At 39.5% G+C, this 16286-nt stretch overlaps 1 protein-coding gene across 2 annotated transcripts in view; it reads right to left on the bottom strand.

Moving 5' to 3' along the window:
* Positions 1-16286, bottom strand: part of sema6ca (sema domain, transmembrane domain (TM), and cytoplasmic domain, (semaphorin) 6Ca) — a 29392-nt gene that overhangs the window by 12345 nt on the left and 761 nt on the right. Inside the window, exons 2-8 of one of the 2 annotated variants that reach the window (XM_084131625.1) lie at positions 11860-12041; positions 2812-2938; positions 2286-2400; positions 1304-1361; positions 848-904; positions 512-613; positions 333-423 (exon numbers count right to left, since the gene is read on the bottom strand). In XM_084131625.1, coding sequence (XP_083987751.1) covers positions 333-423; positions 512-613; positions 848-904; positions 1304-1361; positions 2286-2400; positions 2812-2938; positions 11860-11868 — 559 coding nt within the window. In that variant the 5' untranslated portion in view covers positions 11869-12041. The remainder of the gene's footprint in view (positions 1-332; positions 424-511; positions 614-847; positions 905-1303; positions 1362-2285; positions 2401-2811; positions 2939-11859; positions 12042-16286) is intronic. The other variant, XM_084131624.1, reaches the window with a different exon arrangement.

Here is a 16286-nt window from a genome sequence, read left to right as displayed (position 1 = left end):
ATATTTATGGCTGTTATAATTTCCTTGCTTCCAGATGTTAAAACATAGAGGTTTAGCATTTCCTGTGAATCGAGCTGCTCCAAAGTTCACAGAATTGTTTTAAATTAAAGCAGTTCATGTGGGTCATAGTTCTCTGGTCAGTAAATATGGGAATCACATCCCTGCAATCATCAATCATCATTAAAATCCTTAATATTTTGGGTCGGGCCCTTACACATGCATACAGAAACTTCGGATCTGTGGAAAAACCCAAAACTTTTGGATGCTTTTATTGCTGAGCACATGTGACTGGATGTGAATGTTGTGCATGTGTGTGTGTTTCCGCAGCTCACCTGCAAACACTCCGACGTTGGACTGGCGAGACTCAAATGGACATCGGGCCTGACCCAACAGATCCTGACCGACCTGCTCCAGCGAACTCAGCTGATCATAAACAACAGGGCAGCGATTACACATCTGGCCATGTGATGGCGCTGATGGACAGATGAGATCAGTGAAACTGTGAACTCACTCTGTAGTTTCGGCAGGCGGGGTTCAGCGCGTTGGTTCCACAGGCAAACAGAGTCTCGTCGTTACGAGGCACGAGAACTTTGATATAATTATAGCATTCATCCTGAAAGCAAACAGAAGATGAATGATTGAGAGTCAAACACACACAATCCCATCATCAGTTCCTCTGAGTGAAAAACATCTGTTGAATGTCTCTGCATGTCTGTGGTTCAGCAGAGAGTAAATTCAGTGGCTCTTCTGAGTGCGTGACACTTTCCCACAGGGACACATCTTTACTCCAGCTGTGTGTGGCTTCACCCTTCCTCTGATCTCAGATCTGCTGTAGTGAGATACTCACACTGTTTCTGCCTCTCACGGTGCACTTCGACACGTCTGTGGACCTCCACGTCACGATCTGAAACAACAGATTACTGTAAGACCTCACGTATGACGGTTACACCTGCGTGTGTGTGAGAGAGTGTGTGTGTGTGAGAGAGAGAGAGAGAGAGAGAGAGAGAGAGAGAGAGAGAGAGAGAGTGTGTGTGTGTGAGAGAGAGAGAGAGAGAGAGAGAGAGAGAGAGAGAGAGAGAGAGAGAGAGAGAGAGTGTGTGTGTGTGTGTGTGTGTGAGAGAGAGAGAGAGAGAGAGAGAGAGAGAGAGAGAGAGAGAGAGAGAGAGAGAGTGAGTGTGTGTGTGTGTGTAAGAATGTGTACATGTGTGCGTGTGACTGTGCTCCTGTGTGTGTGAGTGTATATGTAAGTGTGTGCGAGTGTATATGTAAGTGTGTGTGCGTGAATGTGTGAGTGTGTGTTTACCTGTTGTGGGATGATTTTATTCACTGATGCAGTGAGATTCACAACAAATACATGGTCTCTAAACAGGAGGAAACACAAGAAAACGTCACACTGTGTAGATTAATGATTTCTTCAGCTGTTTTCAGTGAAATCATACATTTAACAAAATATAGAACCACATTTCATCAAAATTCACCAAGGGTGTAAAATGGTGATTTGACTTCATTACTGTACTCGAGTATTATTTTGAGGGATTTGTACTTTACAGTGTAATTTAAATGGAATAACTTGTGCTTTTACATTTCCAAAGAAAATAAAGAGTACTCCTTATAATTTTATTTTGACTAGAAAAGTACTTGTAAAATACCATTTTAACATCAAAGCAGAACTTTTACGAGCTCTGAGGTTAAGAGATATCTCCTGTAGAAGTCAATATGACTTATGTTTTAACACCCAGATTGATTGGTCAGGAGTAACTACAGTTTTAAACATCAAAAACTGTGAAGAAGTGAAGCACTGCTGCTTGGGCGGAGTGATTTGCTCGCAGCGCCTGAGAAGCCCCGTGGTGAGGAGCAGAGAGTTGGAGTAAATCACTCCGCAGAAGTAGCAGTGCTTCGCCTTCTGAGAATATAGTTCCCAGTATGTATACGGTTAGAAGATGCTGTGTCTCATGTGACCTTGATATTTGTCGAGCTGTGACTATACAAATCACAACATGTAAATAGGAAAATGTTGGCGTTATTTTGTCACTTATTGGGAGCAGTATGCTAGCTGGAGCCGTTTACCTCCAGTCTTTGTGCTAAGCTAGGCTAGCGGTGGGTGCGTCAGACAGAGTTACAGCACACAGATGAGAAGGGTGTGTATGGACTTATCTAACTCTGGGGGATACGGGGAATAATCTAAAGTCCCAAAAAGTCAGCATGTTCCTTTAAGCATAATTCGAGTAGTGTTTCCAGCACTGCATGTGTTTCGGTGCACAGATTTCTCTTCAGTGATGAAAGACCTGGCAGCGATGTACAGCATATGCTGGATCCTGATCATCCGCTGATAGTCCAGCCCGAGACGCTCAGAGTTATTGTGTGTCATCAGACCCCGGAAACTGGGATACAGGAGTGAGTCTGTGGAGCACAGGAACACTTCAGTCAATCAACCCTCAAACCATCAGATTCTGTGAGGCTTTCAATCTCACAACTGCTGTTGGGTGTTTGTCTGTAGTTTACTTCATGGTGATGTTTAAATGAAACGTTAACAATGTTATTCAGCTGAATAAAGTCGCTATATCAGTTGTCTTACTGTCAAATTTTGGGTAAAAGAAAAAATACTGTTCCATTTGTCGGACACCGCTCAGTAAATGTTGCGAAATATGACATTTATTGCTATCAAAAGCCAATAAGTTAGAAGAATTATGAGCAAAAAAAGAGACGTATTCTGCTTCAGACAAACTATTTTAAAAAGTTACAACAAAGCAGAATTTTTGAAGGAGGGCCATTAGAAATGTTAGCAGAGCAAACAGAAATCATGTGACTCACCTTCCAGTCCCACCACACTGATTGGCTGCAGATCCCTGGGGAAGGGCGTGGCAGTGATGAGTGGGAGGAGCCAGGCTAAAGAGACCATCGCCATGACGACAGAGTGACAGCATGTCCTGTCAGTCATCTGCAGAGTTAGAATGAGGAAACCATTATAAAAACACAAAGACAATAAATAGATCACTTTCAATTGCAATCATAATCATACAGCACATACACACTCTAGAGTTACTCCTTTTAAAGCACAAACTCATGACTTGTTCATTACGTTTACATTTTACACAATACATTTTAATGTAACAGTTTTTAATGAACAATTTCATACTCTTTTTAGACAATTTTAGGCCAATCTACATGTTTATGTAACTAACTTGAAATGTGCATCACACTGCAAGAACACCATAGATTTCAACAGTCAAAGATCACATCAAAAACACAAATATGAACAGTAGAAATGATCTAATAAACATGTATTTTTGAGCTCTGTTAAGCCTCCGGGGCAAATGTCAAATTGGTCTGTAATTCTGGGATCAGCCTGTTTTTATTGTGGAGTGTATGTTTGAGATTAAGGTCAGGCAAACATTAGTGTTTAAGGTCAGCGTGAGCTGCTGTATTTATCTACTCTAATGAGTGCTGCGATACACTCACACAATACAGCAGGATTAAACATCACTCATAAACCTTTACATTTGAAAAAAAAATTATAACTGTATCTACTGTACGTCCGTCTGACTGCACTGTATTCCTCCTCCTGATTCTAATCTGAACTGGCACTGAGAACTGGGAAAGAGACAAACATAAATGACTACATTGGGGAAGTTGAGAGATGAACCCCTGCTGATGACCTGGGTTGTGGTGAGTTAAACTACAGGTTCTGTGGGGTTTGGACCACGCCCGCCGACAGGGGGGACAAACGGGTCTGTTGTCCCAGGCCCAGGGTAGGGTAGGGTGTGGTGCGGGGGGGTCAGAACTGGGCCCTCATTAAATTATGGAATATTTTTTTTAAAACATTTAAAATAGGCCTATTTGTGGAAAAAATATGTAATATTTGAGTTACATAAAAGCTTTTTGTTTTCTTCCTAATTGTCCTTGAAATAGTGGTCAACCCCCCCCCCCCCACCCCCCCCCCCACCCCACCCCACCCCACCCCACCCCACCCCACCCCACCCCACCCCACCCCACCCCACCCCACCCCCAACAGAAAAAAAAAATGGTTTGGCCACTGATCAAAATTGAATGTTGTCAAAAAACCTATCCAGTGATGAAAAAGGAGAGATCTGGCATCTAAGATTATCTCATCCCAGGCCCAGGCAAGACTGTCAGCTGGCCTGGTTTGGACTGATGGGTTAGTGAACCCGAGGTTACCCCGTGAGTCCTAGAGCTCCTCCTGTACGATCTTAGGGATAAATGGGTCCATGGGAGACGTCTGATAGATGTGTTAGGCTCGTCGAGAGAACAGCACAGACTCAGAGTGATCACCATGGGGAAATCTCACAGTAAAACAAGGAGCTGTGGAAAATATGATACACCGATGTTTTGCCAGAAGTTTATCTATGTATCATCTTTTTACTCTATTCATTATTTTTATAATTGTATCATCTTTATAGCTCTTTTAATACCTTTTATAACCGTTTAATTTCCCTTGCTTTTATTGGACATTTTGGAAGATTGTCTTTCTGTGTAAAGCACTTTGAATTACCGTAGTGTATGAAATGTGCTGTGTAAATAAATGTGCCTTGCCTTGCATGTTCCTGGTTATAATCTTCCTGAAGTTTAAAAGATCATTAATGTTCAGTAGGGCTGGGGTAAACGATTATTTATTAAACGATTAGTCGGGCGATTATTTTATCGATTAGTCGACTAATCTAACGACTAATTTGAATTAATTATCCTGTCTGTTATTCGCATATCTCTCGAACCGTTACTCCGATGGATTTCAAACTCGACAGCTGTCTGGGCACGAGTAAGTGCAGTGCCAAGTTTGACGTTGTTTGGATGAGAAATGCAAAAGATATTGTTAAATATATCAGTAAAAGAAGCACTTAGAAGGTTGTGGTTTAAAAAATAATCATTCTGACATAAACACACTGTCAGCTACAATGTTTACTTCTGAATAATATAGTATAAACGTGATAAATCCATTTTGATTAATTTGAGTAAAACATTTATTTTCTTTACCAAGAAAGTGGCAAGATGAAAACCACTATTTTCTGTTTCAAACTTTCACATAGCATATTTAGGTTATAATAACATAATTAAAATCCAGATTTTGATTTTCAAAGATTTATTATAAAAACAGATTATTTTTCCCCAAAAATGCAATAAATTCATGACACGTTTTTTTTTTTTTTAAATGCAATTAATCCATTGAATCAATATAAAAGTTATTTTTCATATTGAAACTGTTGAAAATACACAACAAAGTAAGTTGATCCACATGACAGCCTCTGAACTCGGTCAATACTAATCTTATATACAGGCACGTAATGGACTAAACATAGGCTACATTCAATCAGCCATCGCTAAGAAATACCTTCTGAAATTTTTTGACGGCGATCAGCTGTAAAATGGTCCTGCTCGGTTTTCGTTGACTGAGAACAAGAATTTAAAGTTTTTTAAAAGATCCCCTGGGGTTCACGTGTCAGCATTCGACATAAGTTTGACGCTGTCGTGTGAGAACAAGCAACAGTCGGCATTTCTCTTCCTCCCGCGTGCCTCATCTTCTTAATCTCCTCACGTAAGTTAAATGATTAGATTTCGATGGCGTACGTTTCTTCCCTACGGCAGAAATCACCACAGGTTCATCAATGCCGTCAAATGTATTCATTTTTTTGTTTGTTTGTTGATCAAAAAGTGCAAAGTAGATAAGGAAAAAAGCGCCACCGTTACTGTTTACAATGCGTGGAATGGTGCGCTGTGATTGGTTGAGCGGATTTATCACATTCTGCAGAGAAAGGAGACTGGCGTTTGTCGCGGTTTGGAAAGAAAGGGAGAAAACATGACAGAATAGCACGGCGGGCGGTGTGTGTGTGGCGAGCTGTACCTCCGGGAATGGTACAAAAAAACAAAAAATAATAATAAAGAAGTGTCGACGCAAAAAATATGACGTTGACGTAATCGGCGCACCGCTACAGCACTAATGTTCAGTAATATTATAGATCTGACTGCACTGACACCATTGGATGTAATTGAGCTGAAAGGAGCGCAACAGACAGCCTTACTGTGAGCTACGACGTTGTTAATCGATGCTATTCGCTTCTGCTGAAGGTGTCAGCATGAATTATTTCAACTTATTTATTATTATTATTATTTAAATAATAATAATTATTTAAAATAATCGTGTTTAACAGCAGAAGTCGTGGAGAAAAACTACATTACCCATGATGCAGTACAGAAATGTCCACCAATCAGAGTCGAGACGTGCAGAACTGCCTATATCTCATTAGCTCCGCCCACTCCCATGAAGCACTAAATCAAGTCGACTTAAATATTTGAATATATATGCATATTTTGTATTAAACTTAAAATGTTTTTATCATACTCAACATTTTTAAAATGAGCAGTTTATATATTTGATTATGCTGTTTGCAAAGTATCTTATATCTGTGTGTTTTTCAAACAAATATTTTGCTTCAAAACAAAGTTTAATGTTATGATGCTCTTTGTAGCTGACTGGTTTGCTTCATGGCTTATTACACTTTAACAAAAACATTTTTTGGTAGAAATTAAAATGAAAAAATACTTCCACAACCAGCGGCGCTTAAAAAGTGGACGGCCTATACAACTAAAGTATATATCGGCAGCCTCGATGACCTACGATCCCACACCAGTCCGTGACCATGTTTAAAAGCGGACCCAACCTGAGGCTAATCTGCCAGAAGCTTTGAGTGTGTCAGTGGGAGACACTTTAGCTAATTAATGGCTAATCAGAGCTAATCTTCCATTAGTCAGATCAACCGGGACACGTGAGTCGGGGGTCTAATCTGGATCTTTTTATGTACAGGCTTATTCAATTATAAAGTTTTATACACTAGAAGTTAAAGCGCTTGGTTTTCTGCATTCTCCTTTAATTAAATTGCTTCACAGGCCTGTAATTAACAGTCACATTCAGGCTCATTAATCAGCGCAGAGAGACAATTATGTAGATTACCAAATACAACATATCAAAGCAAGTGTCATTATTGTAGAGCGATAACACACACACTTCACAACCACTGAACCAGCTCAGTATTCATCATTCCCTCTGTGTGTTCAGACTTGAAGAGTTGTGTTCAGCGAAACACAGTCACAACCAGATCAACACGACCGAAAACACTGAAACCACATCCAAAAACACCACAACACACACACACACCACAGAGACAGTCAGAGCGGCAAACAACACAGAGACGAGAAAACATCTTTACAAAAGCAGTGTTTGCATAGCAGAGCAAGAGCTGGCCTATAAAAAGCATTTAATACTCATTTCTCACATCTTCTTTACTGAACCATCACATGCTTGTAACTGTTATAGCCTCATAAAAGCGCACGCTGCAGCTGTGAAGTGTTTGGGTTCGTGTGTAGCTCACTCTTCCTGGCAAGATCTCCGTCAGGTCTGATGAGAACGTTAGACAAACGAGTGTTCCTGAGTTCCTCTACAGACGAATGCCTGCAGGACATCAGCCTCTCTGACTTATATTACAGTCTAAAGGCCAACGATGATAACAATATAGCTCTAGAGTCGTTCTGAAGATAAAAGAATAGCAGAGTCCACAGCTCAACTATAACTACAGGTTCACCCCTGTCCACTTCATGTGTGTTCAGTGATGGGATAGCTATCCGACGGTGAAGAGACCCGGTGTAAACGCCCTCAGAAACACATTCCAGACGGATCTAAATCAGATCGCTCACACCACATCAGGAGTTGAGACGCGTTCCAGACGAAACTGGACAAGTGTAAACGCATCTGGTTGTTGAAACCACATTTGTACATTTTACTCCTCACAACAATGCTGAAAAATAAACATATGAGAGTGTGTGATAGGCTATATGGCATGATGTAGCCAGATATGACGACGCTATTGCAACATCTAAGCATATTCATCAAGCCAACGCGCAAACTATCGCAAATCACAGTGAAAGTAAGTCGCAGACGCTTACACACAATCAGCTTCATTAAAACATGAACTCCATTAAATCTGCATATAGCGCAGGAACTGAAGTTTAGATTTATATCCGTTTTGCGAAAACACATTTCAGAATCACGTTCAGAACGATTTTTCCAGCTGATGAATGATAAACATAATGACAGCCAATCAGAATCCACATGATATCCACGCATTTAAAGCCACAGATGACAGAACCGCAGCGCTTATAATAACCAGAACGATATCATCCGCTGGTGTGGGCGCTAATTAGGGGTGTAACGGTTCACAAAACTCACGGTTCGGTTCGATGCGACACAGTGGTGTCACGGTTCGGTGCGTTTTCGATACAGCAAAAAGAAAGAAATGCCAGAGAAATTTCTTAGATTTTTTAAAAAACAATTTTTTTTAATAAATAACTAACATAATAAAGTATGATCTTTTTTTAATGTGAACAATGATGGAGCTATACTTGAAAGCATTTTACTATTCTTGCCAAACTTCCATGGTTACAGTGAGTGCTACTACAGTAAAGCCATGGTGAATGTTGCTGATCTGTGGGCTCAAAGTCTTTAACTAGTTCATTCATGGCACAATGTTTCTGCTGGTTTCCACGTCAGCGCTGTTTGATCTGATAGAGATCTACGGTTAATGATGGAGAAATGTGAAGTTATTACTTCTGTGGCGAATTCAAATGCTTTCTTCACTGGATCTCTGAGCGCTGTGTAGTAACATGAACGCTTGATCACGATTGGCTCGCGCTGCACTGACACTGATGGTCAAACTGATGAACGCTCCGTGATTCTGAGTAGTGCAGTTTTCGTTCCGCTTTCATTACGTTTGCCATTTGATGTTGGGCAACGTTGTGGTGGTCTAACAAAATTTGTCGCACCATCAGGAAACATTGTCCAACGAATCATTCTACTTATTAATTTGTTTTTTTTAGACTGTTGCCATTGTGTTTATAGTTTTGTTTTTGGATTTGTTATTGTGTTTTCATTATTGTGATTTGTTTTCCACCTCTCGGCCACCAAACTGTTCGGTTTGTAATGCGTACCGAACCGAAGGCCTCGTACCGAACGGTTCAATACAAATACGTGTATCGTTACACCCCTAGCGCTAATACAGTTCTTGTTCTTGGTGTGAACTGGTCTTAGCGTTCGCTAGCTGTCAGGTCGTTGTTGAAGACGAACGTGTCAGTGCTCCTGCTGTCCTCCAGTAATGTCCTGTGTTAGTTCAGCAGAGCCGGACACACTGGAGCTTCTCTAAAGCACTTCATCATCATCATCATCATCATCATCAGAGCCGTTACAGAAGGCCGGTCTACAGTCTGCATTTGGCAGATGCTCTTGAGTGTCTTACACTGCCTTCAAAACACACATCTGATCAGCTCTTGCATTCCCTGGAAACATGATGCCAAGCATCTCTTATTTTTATAAAATGGGATGTAAATTTTAAAACAATAACTTTTGAGACTGAAACAGCAAAATGCAAATGAAGAACTCCAAATATGAATAAAATATGTGAGTATTGATATTTGATATTTTAGTAATTTTAGAATATGTTTAGAATTTATTTAATTTACAGTAAATGCATTATTATTAATAATAATAATAATAATGCTTATGGAAAACACTGAGGGTGGGAATTTTTAGGCACTTCACGATCCCATTCTAAAACTACTCTTGATCTACATTTCTTTTTAAATAATTAATGAGTTTACCAACATTGAATATCTAATTTATCTGTGCATTTTTATTACATTACTTATATAATTAGAAGTACTTTTTAAAATACTTACAAATTAATAATACATCAAAACAATGGTATGTTGAGAATTATTACTAAATATAGCTTAGCATAGGCCTATACAAAATATAAAGAATCACATTACAAGTACGAAACACAAAGTGCTTTAAAAGTTTTCCAGTCATTCACAGTGAGGGATTATTCTCTTTTTCTCAGCATAATTGCTGTTTGATGATTATCAATTCATAATCAGTATCATTAGAGAATCATGAAACATCAGAGAATAGTTTTTTCACCCATTCCTCAAAAATACCGGTACGAAAATACAGATTCTTCATTAAAAATTTCACTTTGAGAATCATGAAATAATTCAGACATTACTTTTGACTTCAAATTGAAGTAAATAATAAACATGCAGTGTGTGTCCAGTGCACGATAACACACTCCTGCTCTTAAAGCAGCAGATGAACAGATGAACAGCGCTTGTTTGGTGTTTAGAGACGCTAGAACACAGATCCAGAGAGACTCTACAGGACTCTGAGATATAGTAAACACTCTGGGAATGTTCTTCTGACCTGCTATTTTCCAGGAACACTTCAGTTGGAGCGCTGGAAATGTCCTCTGGTCTGCAGTGTTTCCTGATCCTCAGAGTGAGAGTTAATGAAGGTGATGCTGCTTGTGTGCTTTAGTTTGATCATGTTTTACTGTGATTAGAGAAAGGCTTTAGAGAGCAGTGGAGCGCGGCGCTATCAACAGTCAAGGTCATGGGTTTGATTCCCAGGGAATGCAGGAGCTGATAACAGGCCTGTGCAGCGAACAGAGCGACTATATTTCCCAGCGCTCTCTAAAATACACCTGGATTTGTTGCACGGACATTAACAAGCATCTTGTCCTTGTCGACAGTCAGTGTGCAGTTTGAAATTGCACAACACAATTTTGTCTAAAATCATTTGAACACACATCACATCTTAAAGCAACACTAAGGAACTTCTCCTCTTCGGTCGCCCTACAGGTTGGAAGTGGAATTGTCCATTACCGCTGTCGTAAATCATTTCGGTTTGGCAAACTTGCATAGTGTGGCTATAGCAGATATAGGGCTGCAAAGCGAATCCAGAAGTGCCTTTCACCCTGTTACGACTTGATGAACCACTGATACGATTTTGGAAACATTATTTTAAGGTGAAAAATGTTCCTTAGTGCTGCTTTAAATGCATTTTCCAAAGTCATTCCTGCCTAAAGCCCTATTCACACGGTCATTGTTTCTCATGTGGATGTCCGTAAAAACACATTAGCACGGCACCTCAGTGATAAACTCATGCGTTCGGATGGTGAGTTATTCACAGTGAAGAGCGAGTTGTTGAACCCGGGAATTGCCTGTATTGTATTTTATCTCAAAATGATGGTTGTCATTTTAAAAATGTGAAAATTAGCAGAAATAAGTGAATCCAGCCTCTTATTTACATGAGGTAAACACAAATCTGCTGGGGTTATTTTGTATGCCTATAATTGCTGCCATAATAACGTCCCATTTCAAATGTTTAAGAGCTTTTCTTCTCGTTATCTTTTGAGCGGTGATAAAATATTGCACTTCAGTAACACAAGTGTAGGCTAGATCTTTGAAATGCAAACGAATTAGTTGCGAAGCGCATTAGTTGGGTTATTGTACGGTGCTCCGCAGGGGTCAAACAGGGTTTATACAGTAAATTTTTCTTGTAAACTCAGAGATGTGGATTCGGACGGCAGTTAAATCACCAGGTAATTCAGCCTGGTGGGGATTCAGACAACAATAAAATCACAGACTAACCCTGTACATGATGAATATACCGTACGACCCCATGGGAAACAATTACTGTCCGAATGCGGCTTTAGTAGCAGTTCAGCAACTCGAAACTCTCTCAGACTGTCTGAACTCATGTGACACATCTCAACTACACACACAGACTTACACTGAATTAATTTCTTGATAACTTCAGCGAATGCTTATTCATCCATAGATGTCATTTGTTAAAGAAATGAATATGTAGCTGCACATGTACGTAGATCACAGTCCCATCATGCATCATTCAGTCAGAGAGAGTGAACCCTTTTCTCAGAGCTGTGAGTGTGTGTGAGTGTGTGTGTGTGTGTGTAACGTCTCTCTGACGGCTCTCACGCTCTCAGTAAAAATACTCGGCACCTTTGACATAAAGCAGCTGTTTTGCTTCCCGTCAAGACCTCAGAAGCGTCTCTCTCGTTTCCTTCTCTTTCATCTAGTGCAGCCACTCTCGGACACAGCAACATCAGCGAGCGTCCCGTAGCTCCTCACGAACACACAGACGTGTTGCTCGTCCATCATCAGCGCTGTCTCTAACTGTTGGTCTGTGTAAACATGCTGTGCTATTACAGGCTGTTGACACAGAACGTGTTTTTGCATTCACAGCGCAGCTTTTTCATTATTTTTCATATGTAAACATGCACTAGATGATGTCTTTGACCGTTCGCATGGGTCACATGTCTTCTGCAACGTCTCGCACATGACATTGTGTTAACTTCAGAAGTTCACAAATTAAAAATGTGTTTCTAGACATTGTTTTGTCCTATTCCACAGCCCTGCATCTCACATTTTTAAATGAAGAACGTGTCCCGCACAGCACCTCTTTTGCATTCACTGCGCAGCTTTCTCTTAGTTTACATGTAAATATAGATTAACGTGATTAACCGCTGTATTCTCATCTTTTGGAGCTTCTCACGCATTACAGCATTTGAACAACACAGCGAATAAGTTTAAAGATGTTCCCAAAGTATAAAAGTGTCTCTAGACCTTGCGGGTTTTTTCAGTCCACTGCCCTGCATATAAACCTGTTCATTATTAATGGTGCCAAAGTGCTGTACTTTAAAGATGCTTTGCAAAGTTAATAATTGACATTCTTTTATAAATGCATTGTCTTAAGGGATGGTTAATATTATTGTTAAATAAATAAATACATTATTTTCATTTACTCGCCCTCACATTATTTCAAACTCGTATGACTTACTTTCTTGCACAAAACAGAGAAGGAGAATCTTTCATATAATAAAGAATTTGGGCTCCATATAGTTTATAAGGGCAGTTGAGCTCATCGTTCACTTCAACAGATGATATGATTAACACAAACGTCTTGCTGACAAATGGGTAAAACATCGTGATTTGGAGGATATTGGCAAAGTGGGGATTGTGAGCCTTAAATACAGCATTTTAATGTCAAGACTTATTGTTTATAAACTATTGTGACACTGAATGACATTTTCTAACGTACAGAAAAACAAACAAATTTAAAGATGTATTACACTTTTTTTTTGGATGGATGTTTGAAAACCCCTTTTTTTTGTTTTTGTTTTTGTCCATAAAATGGAAAATGGAAGTCGGTTGGTAATTAATACCGTTTGTTTACTAGTAGAATTTGTTTAGTGTGTGTGTTTGCTGTTTGAGCAGAAGAATGAAAGTCATAAAGGTTTAGAACAACTTGAGGGCGAGTAAATGATGACAGATTGTTCATTTCTGGGAAAAGTACGGGTTTAGCTGTAGTGTTCGGGTTAGTTACGGTCAGGGTTAGTTAGGGTGAGGGTTAGTTACGGTCAGGGTTAGTTAGGGTGAGGGTTAGTTACGGTCAGGGTTAGTTAGGGTGAGGGTTAGTTACGGTCAGGGTTAGTTACGGTCAGGGTTAGTTACGGTCAGGGTTAGGGATAAACTATAATGCCTCGTTAAGGAGCACTCGGACCCCAGCTTTCTCCCTCCTGACCTTCATGCTGAGGAATTCAGGGGGAGTTTCTCTCCGGCCCGTCGGTCCAGTGCCGAGATCAGAGAACCCAACAGAAACTCTACAAGTGTTCCAGGAATGCTGGAGTGGGCAGAGAGAGAGAGAGAGAGAGAGAGAGAGAGAGAGAGGGAGAGGGAGGGAGGGAGAGAGAGAGAGAGAGAGAGAGAGAGAGAGAGAGAGGGAGAGGGAGAGGGAGAGAGAGAGAGAGAGAGAGAGAGAGAGAGAGAGGGAGAGGGAGGGAGAGAGAGAGAGAGAGAGAGAGAGAGAGAGAGAGGGAGAGGGAGAGAGAGAGGGAGGGAGAGAGAGAGAGAGAGAGAGAGGGAGAGAGAGAGAGGGAGAGAGAGAGAGAGGGAGAGAGAGAGGGAGGGAGGGAGAGAGAGAGAGGAACGTACGATGAACAGGAGGAAAACAGAAGGGCAAACATGCAGAAGACACACATACAAGAGCAAGACAGAGATGGAAGCTTGTTTTCGCCACAGAATAAAAAATTAAAATGTAATTGCGACTTTTTATCTCACAATTCTGACTTTTTATCTCAGGATTGCATGATATAAAGTCGCAATTGCGTGTTATAAAGTCAGAATTGTGAGATATAAACTCGCAATTGTGAGAAATAAACTCACAATTCTGTCTTTTTTCTCAGAATTGTATGTTTATATCTCACAATTCTGACTTTGTAACACGCAATTGGGAGATATAGTCAGAATTGGGTGATATAAAGTCAGAATTGCGAGATATAAACTCACAATTGCAAGAAAAAGTCAGAATTGCAACTTTTCTATCTCACAATTCTGAATTTATATCTCGCAGTTTTTAGGCTACATCTTTTCTCATAGAAGTAAACTCAATTGTGAGATAAAAAGTCGCAATTATCTTTAAAAAAGTTTTATTCTGTGGCGAAAACAAGCTTCCATAGAGAGAGGCCAACATATGAAGGAGAAAAGAGATAGAAACATTCAGAAGAGAGTCAAAATACTGATTAATAATAACACAATGTGTTATAATGACATTGTGTCTCTGGAGGAGTGTAAACAGCAATATTTAAGATTTAGATGTAGGCCTACGTTTCATATTATATATATAACGTTATATATATAGCCTATATATCCAACGTGTGTGTGTGTAAATGTATACTATACTATACACATACACATCAGTGACAGCTGATGACATAATTTATTTAGATGACTATTTACAGTTATTAATTAGGGAAAAATAAGGTATATTAAATCGCATGCGCATTTATTAACGTTACCAGAAAAAGTTTATCTTAAATCAAAACCACTAATATTCTCTGAAACCTGTTTTCAATATACAGAATCATAATTGTAAGTTATATGTCTGTACAGGGGCGGCCTTAAGCATCTGGGGGCCCGTTTCAATAACTAATATGGGGCCCTGCCCACATAAAATGTAAACATGAGCAGAAAAAGCAAGGATTCTTGTTGGTTTGCATCATATTATTTTATTACGCGCACTTTCAGCTTCATGAACAGGCACCACTGGCATATGTAGCCTACGTTTCATTTCCTATTCAAATTATTTCCCTGCTCAAAAAAAAACAACGTTTTAACCTTACGGAAAAAAGGCAAAGTACAAACTACCGGTATTTATTTACTTCAGATCACCGTTCGCGGAGGCGGTAAACATCGCCATGGTAACCGCGGCGCGACTCGACCAATCAGAGACGTCAGTGTTTTGCTTAGAATTATGGGTAGTGTAGTATTTCTCCAGAAGATCGCAAATAACAAGGTTGATTTTTATACTTTGTGGCTTTTATAGGAGCAGAAACTTTCGTTTCACAACCTCGTAGCTCGTGGTCAATCTAACTTGGATGGTTTAGGGGTCTCCAACCTTTTTTAGCTACTTTTTAAAAATGAAAGTGGCCGAGAGCTATATGCAATAATTAAATCTCTTAAATAATGTCTCATAACTCTCATATTAACAACTATGCTAACTGTTTTAGACCTAAACGAGTTATTGTAGGCCTATATATGTCACCCTTAATTGACATAAAAAAATTATTATACTGTAAAAACACAAAATTATTATTGTTTTTATAGTGCATCATAACTAGAGATGAAATGGTATGAAAATGTAATTTCATCATGATTATAGTGACCAAAATGAGCATGGTTATCACATAATCCTGTTCAAAAAGTACTAATACTACACAATAAAATCAATTCACCAAGTTTTATGTCGAAAACCAGCAAATAACAAATAAACTTACCATCAATATGCACTTTTTGTTTACATAAACATTAAAATAGTAACATTAAAAATGATGGGCAAATTTGAAAGGAGTGTCTTGCAACATGTTATCTACTAACATGTACAAGTTCAAATAAAGTTTTGGCAAAAAAGTTTTTATAAAAAGATAAACCTCGCATATTTCAGCCTTTAAATCATTTTTATAAAAAGAATGATTCAAAAAAGACAAAATACTGACATTTACAATGCACATTAGCTTATCTTTTATTATTAATAGTAAAATTCGGTCCGATTTTCCCGTGGCGTCTGTCGTTGCTATGTACCATGCGCTCTCCACAACGACAGAGAAGTTTTAATATCTAATGGATTTCCACTACCGATAAACGCTTGCTGTAGCTCTGCTAGAATATTTATTTACGGAGAAGAAAAAAACACCCGTAGTTTGGGTGCACCCCCATCCTTCATATTGACTCGTTGCGCCTGGAAAAAATGAGCGCGTCGCTTCAATTATTTGAAATAACGAACTTGAGCGCGCAAAAGACGCGATATGTGAACGGCCCTTGGCGAGCTACCTCCAATCAGGCCACGAGCTACTCTCGCGAGCGACGTGTTG

This window comes from Abramis brama (genome assembly GCF_963993115.1).
Source record: "Abramis brama genome assembly, chromosome: 12".
NCBI lineage: Eukaryota > Metazoa > Chordata > Actinopteri > Cypriniformes > Leuciscidae > Abramis > Abramis brama.
This window is presented reverse-complemented; position numbering and strand designations above follow the sequence as displayed.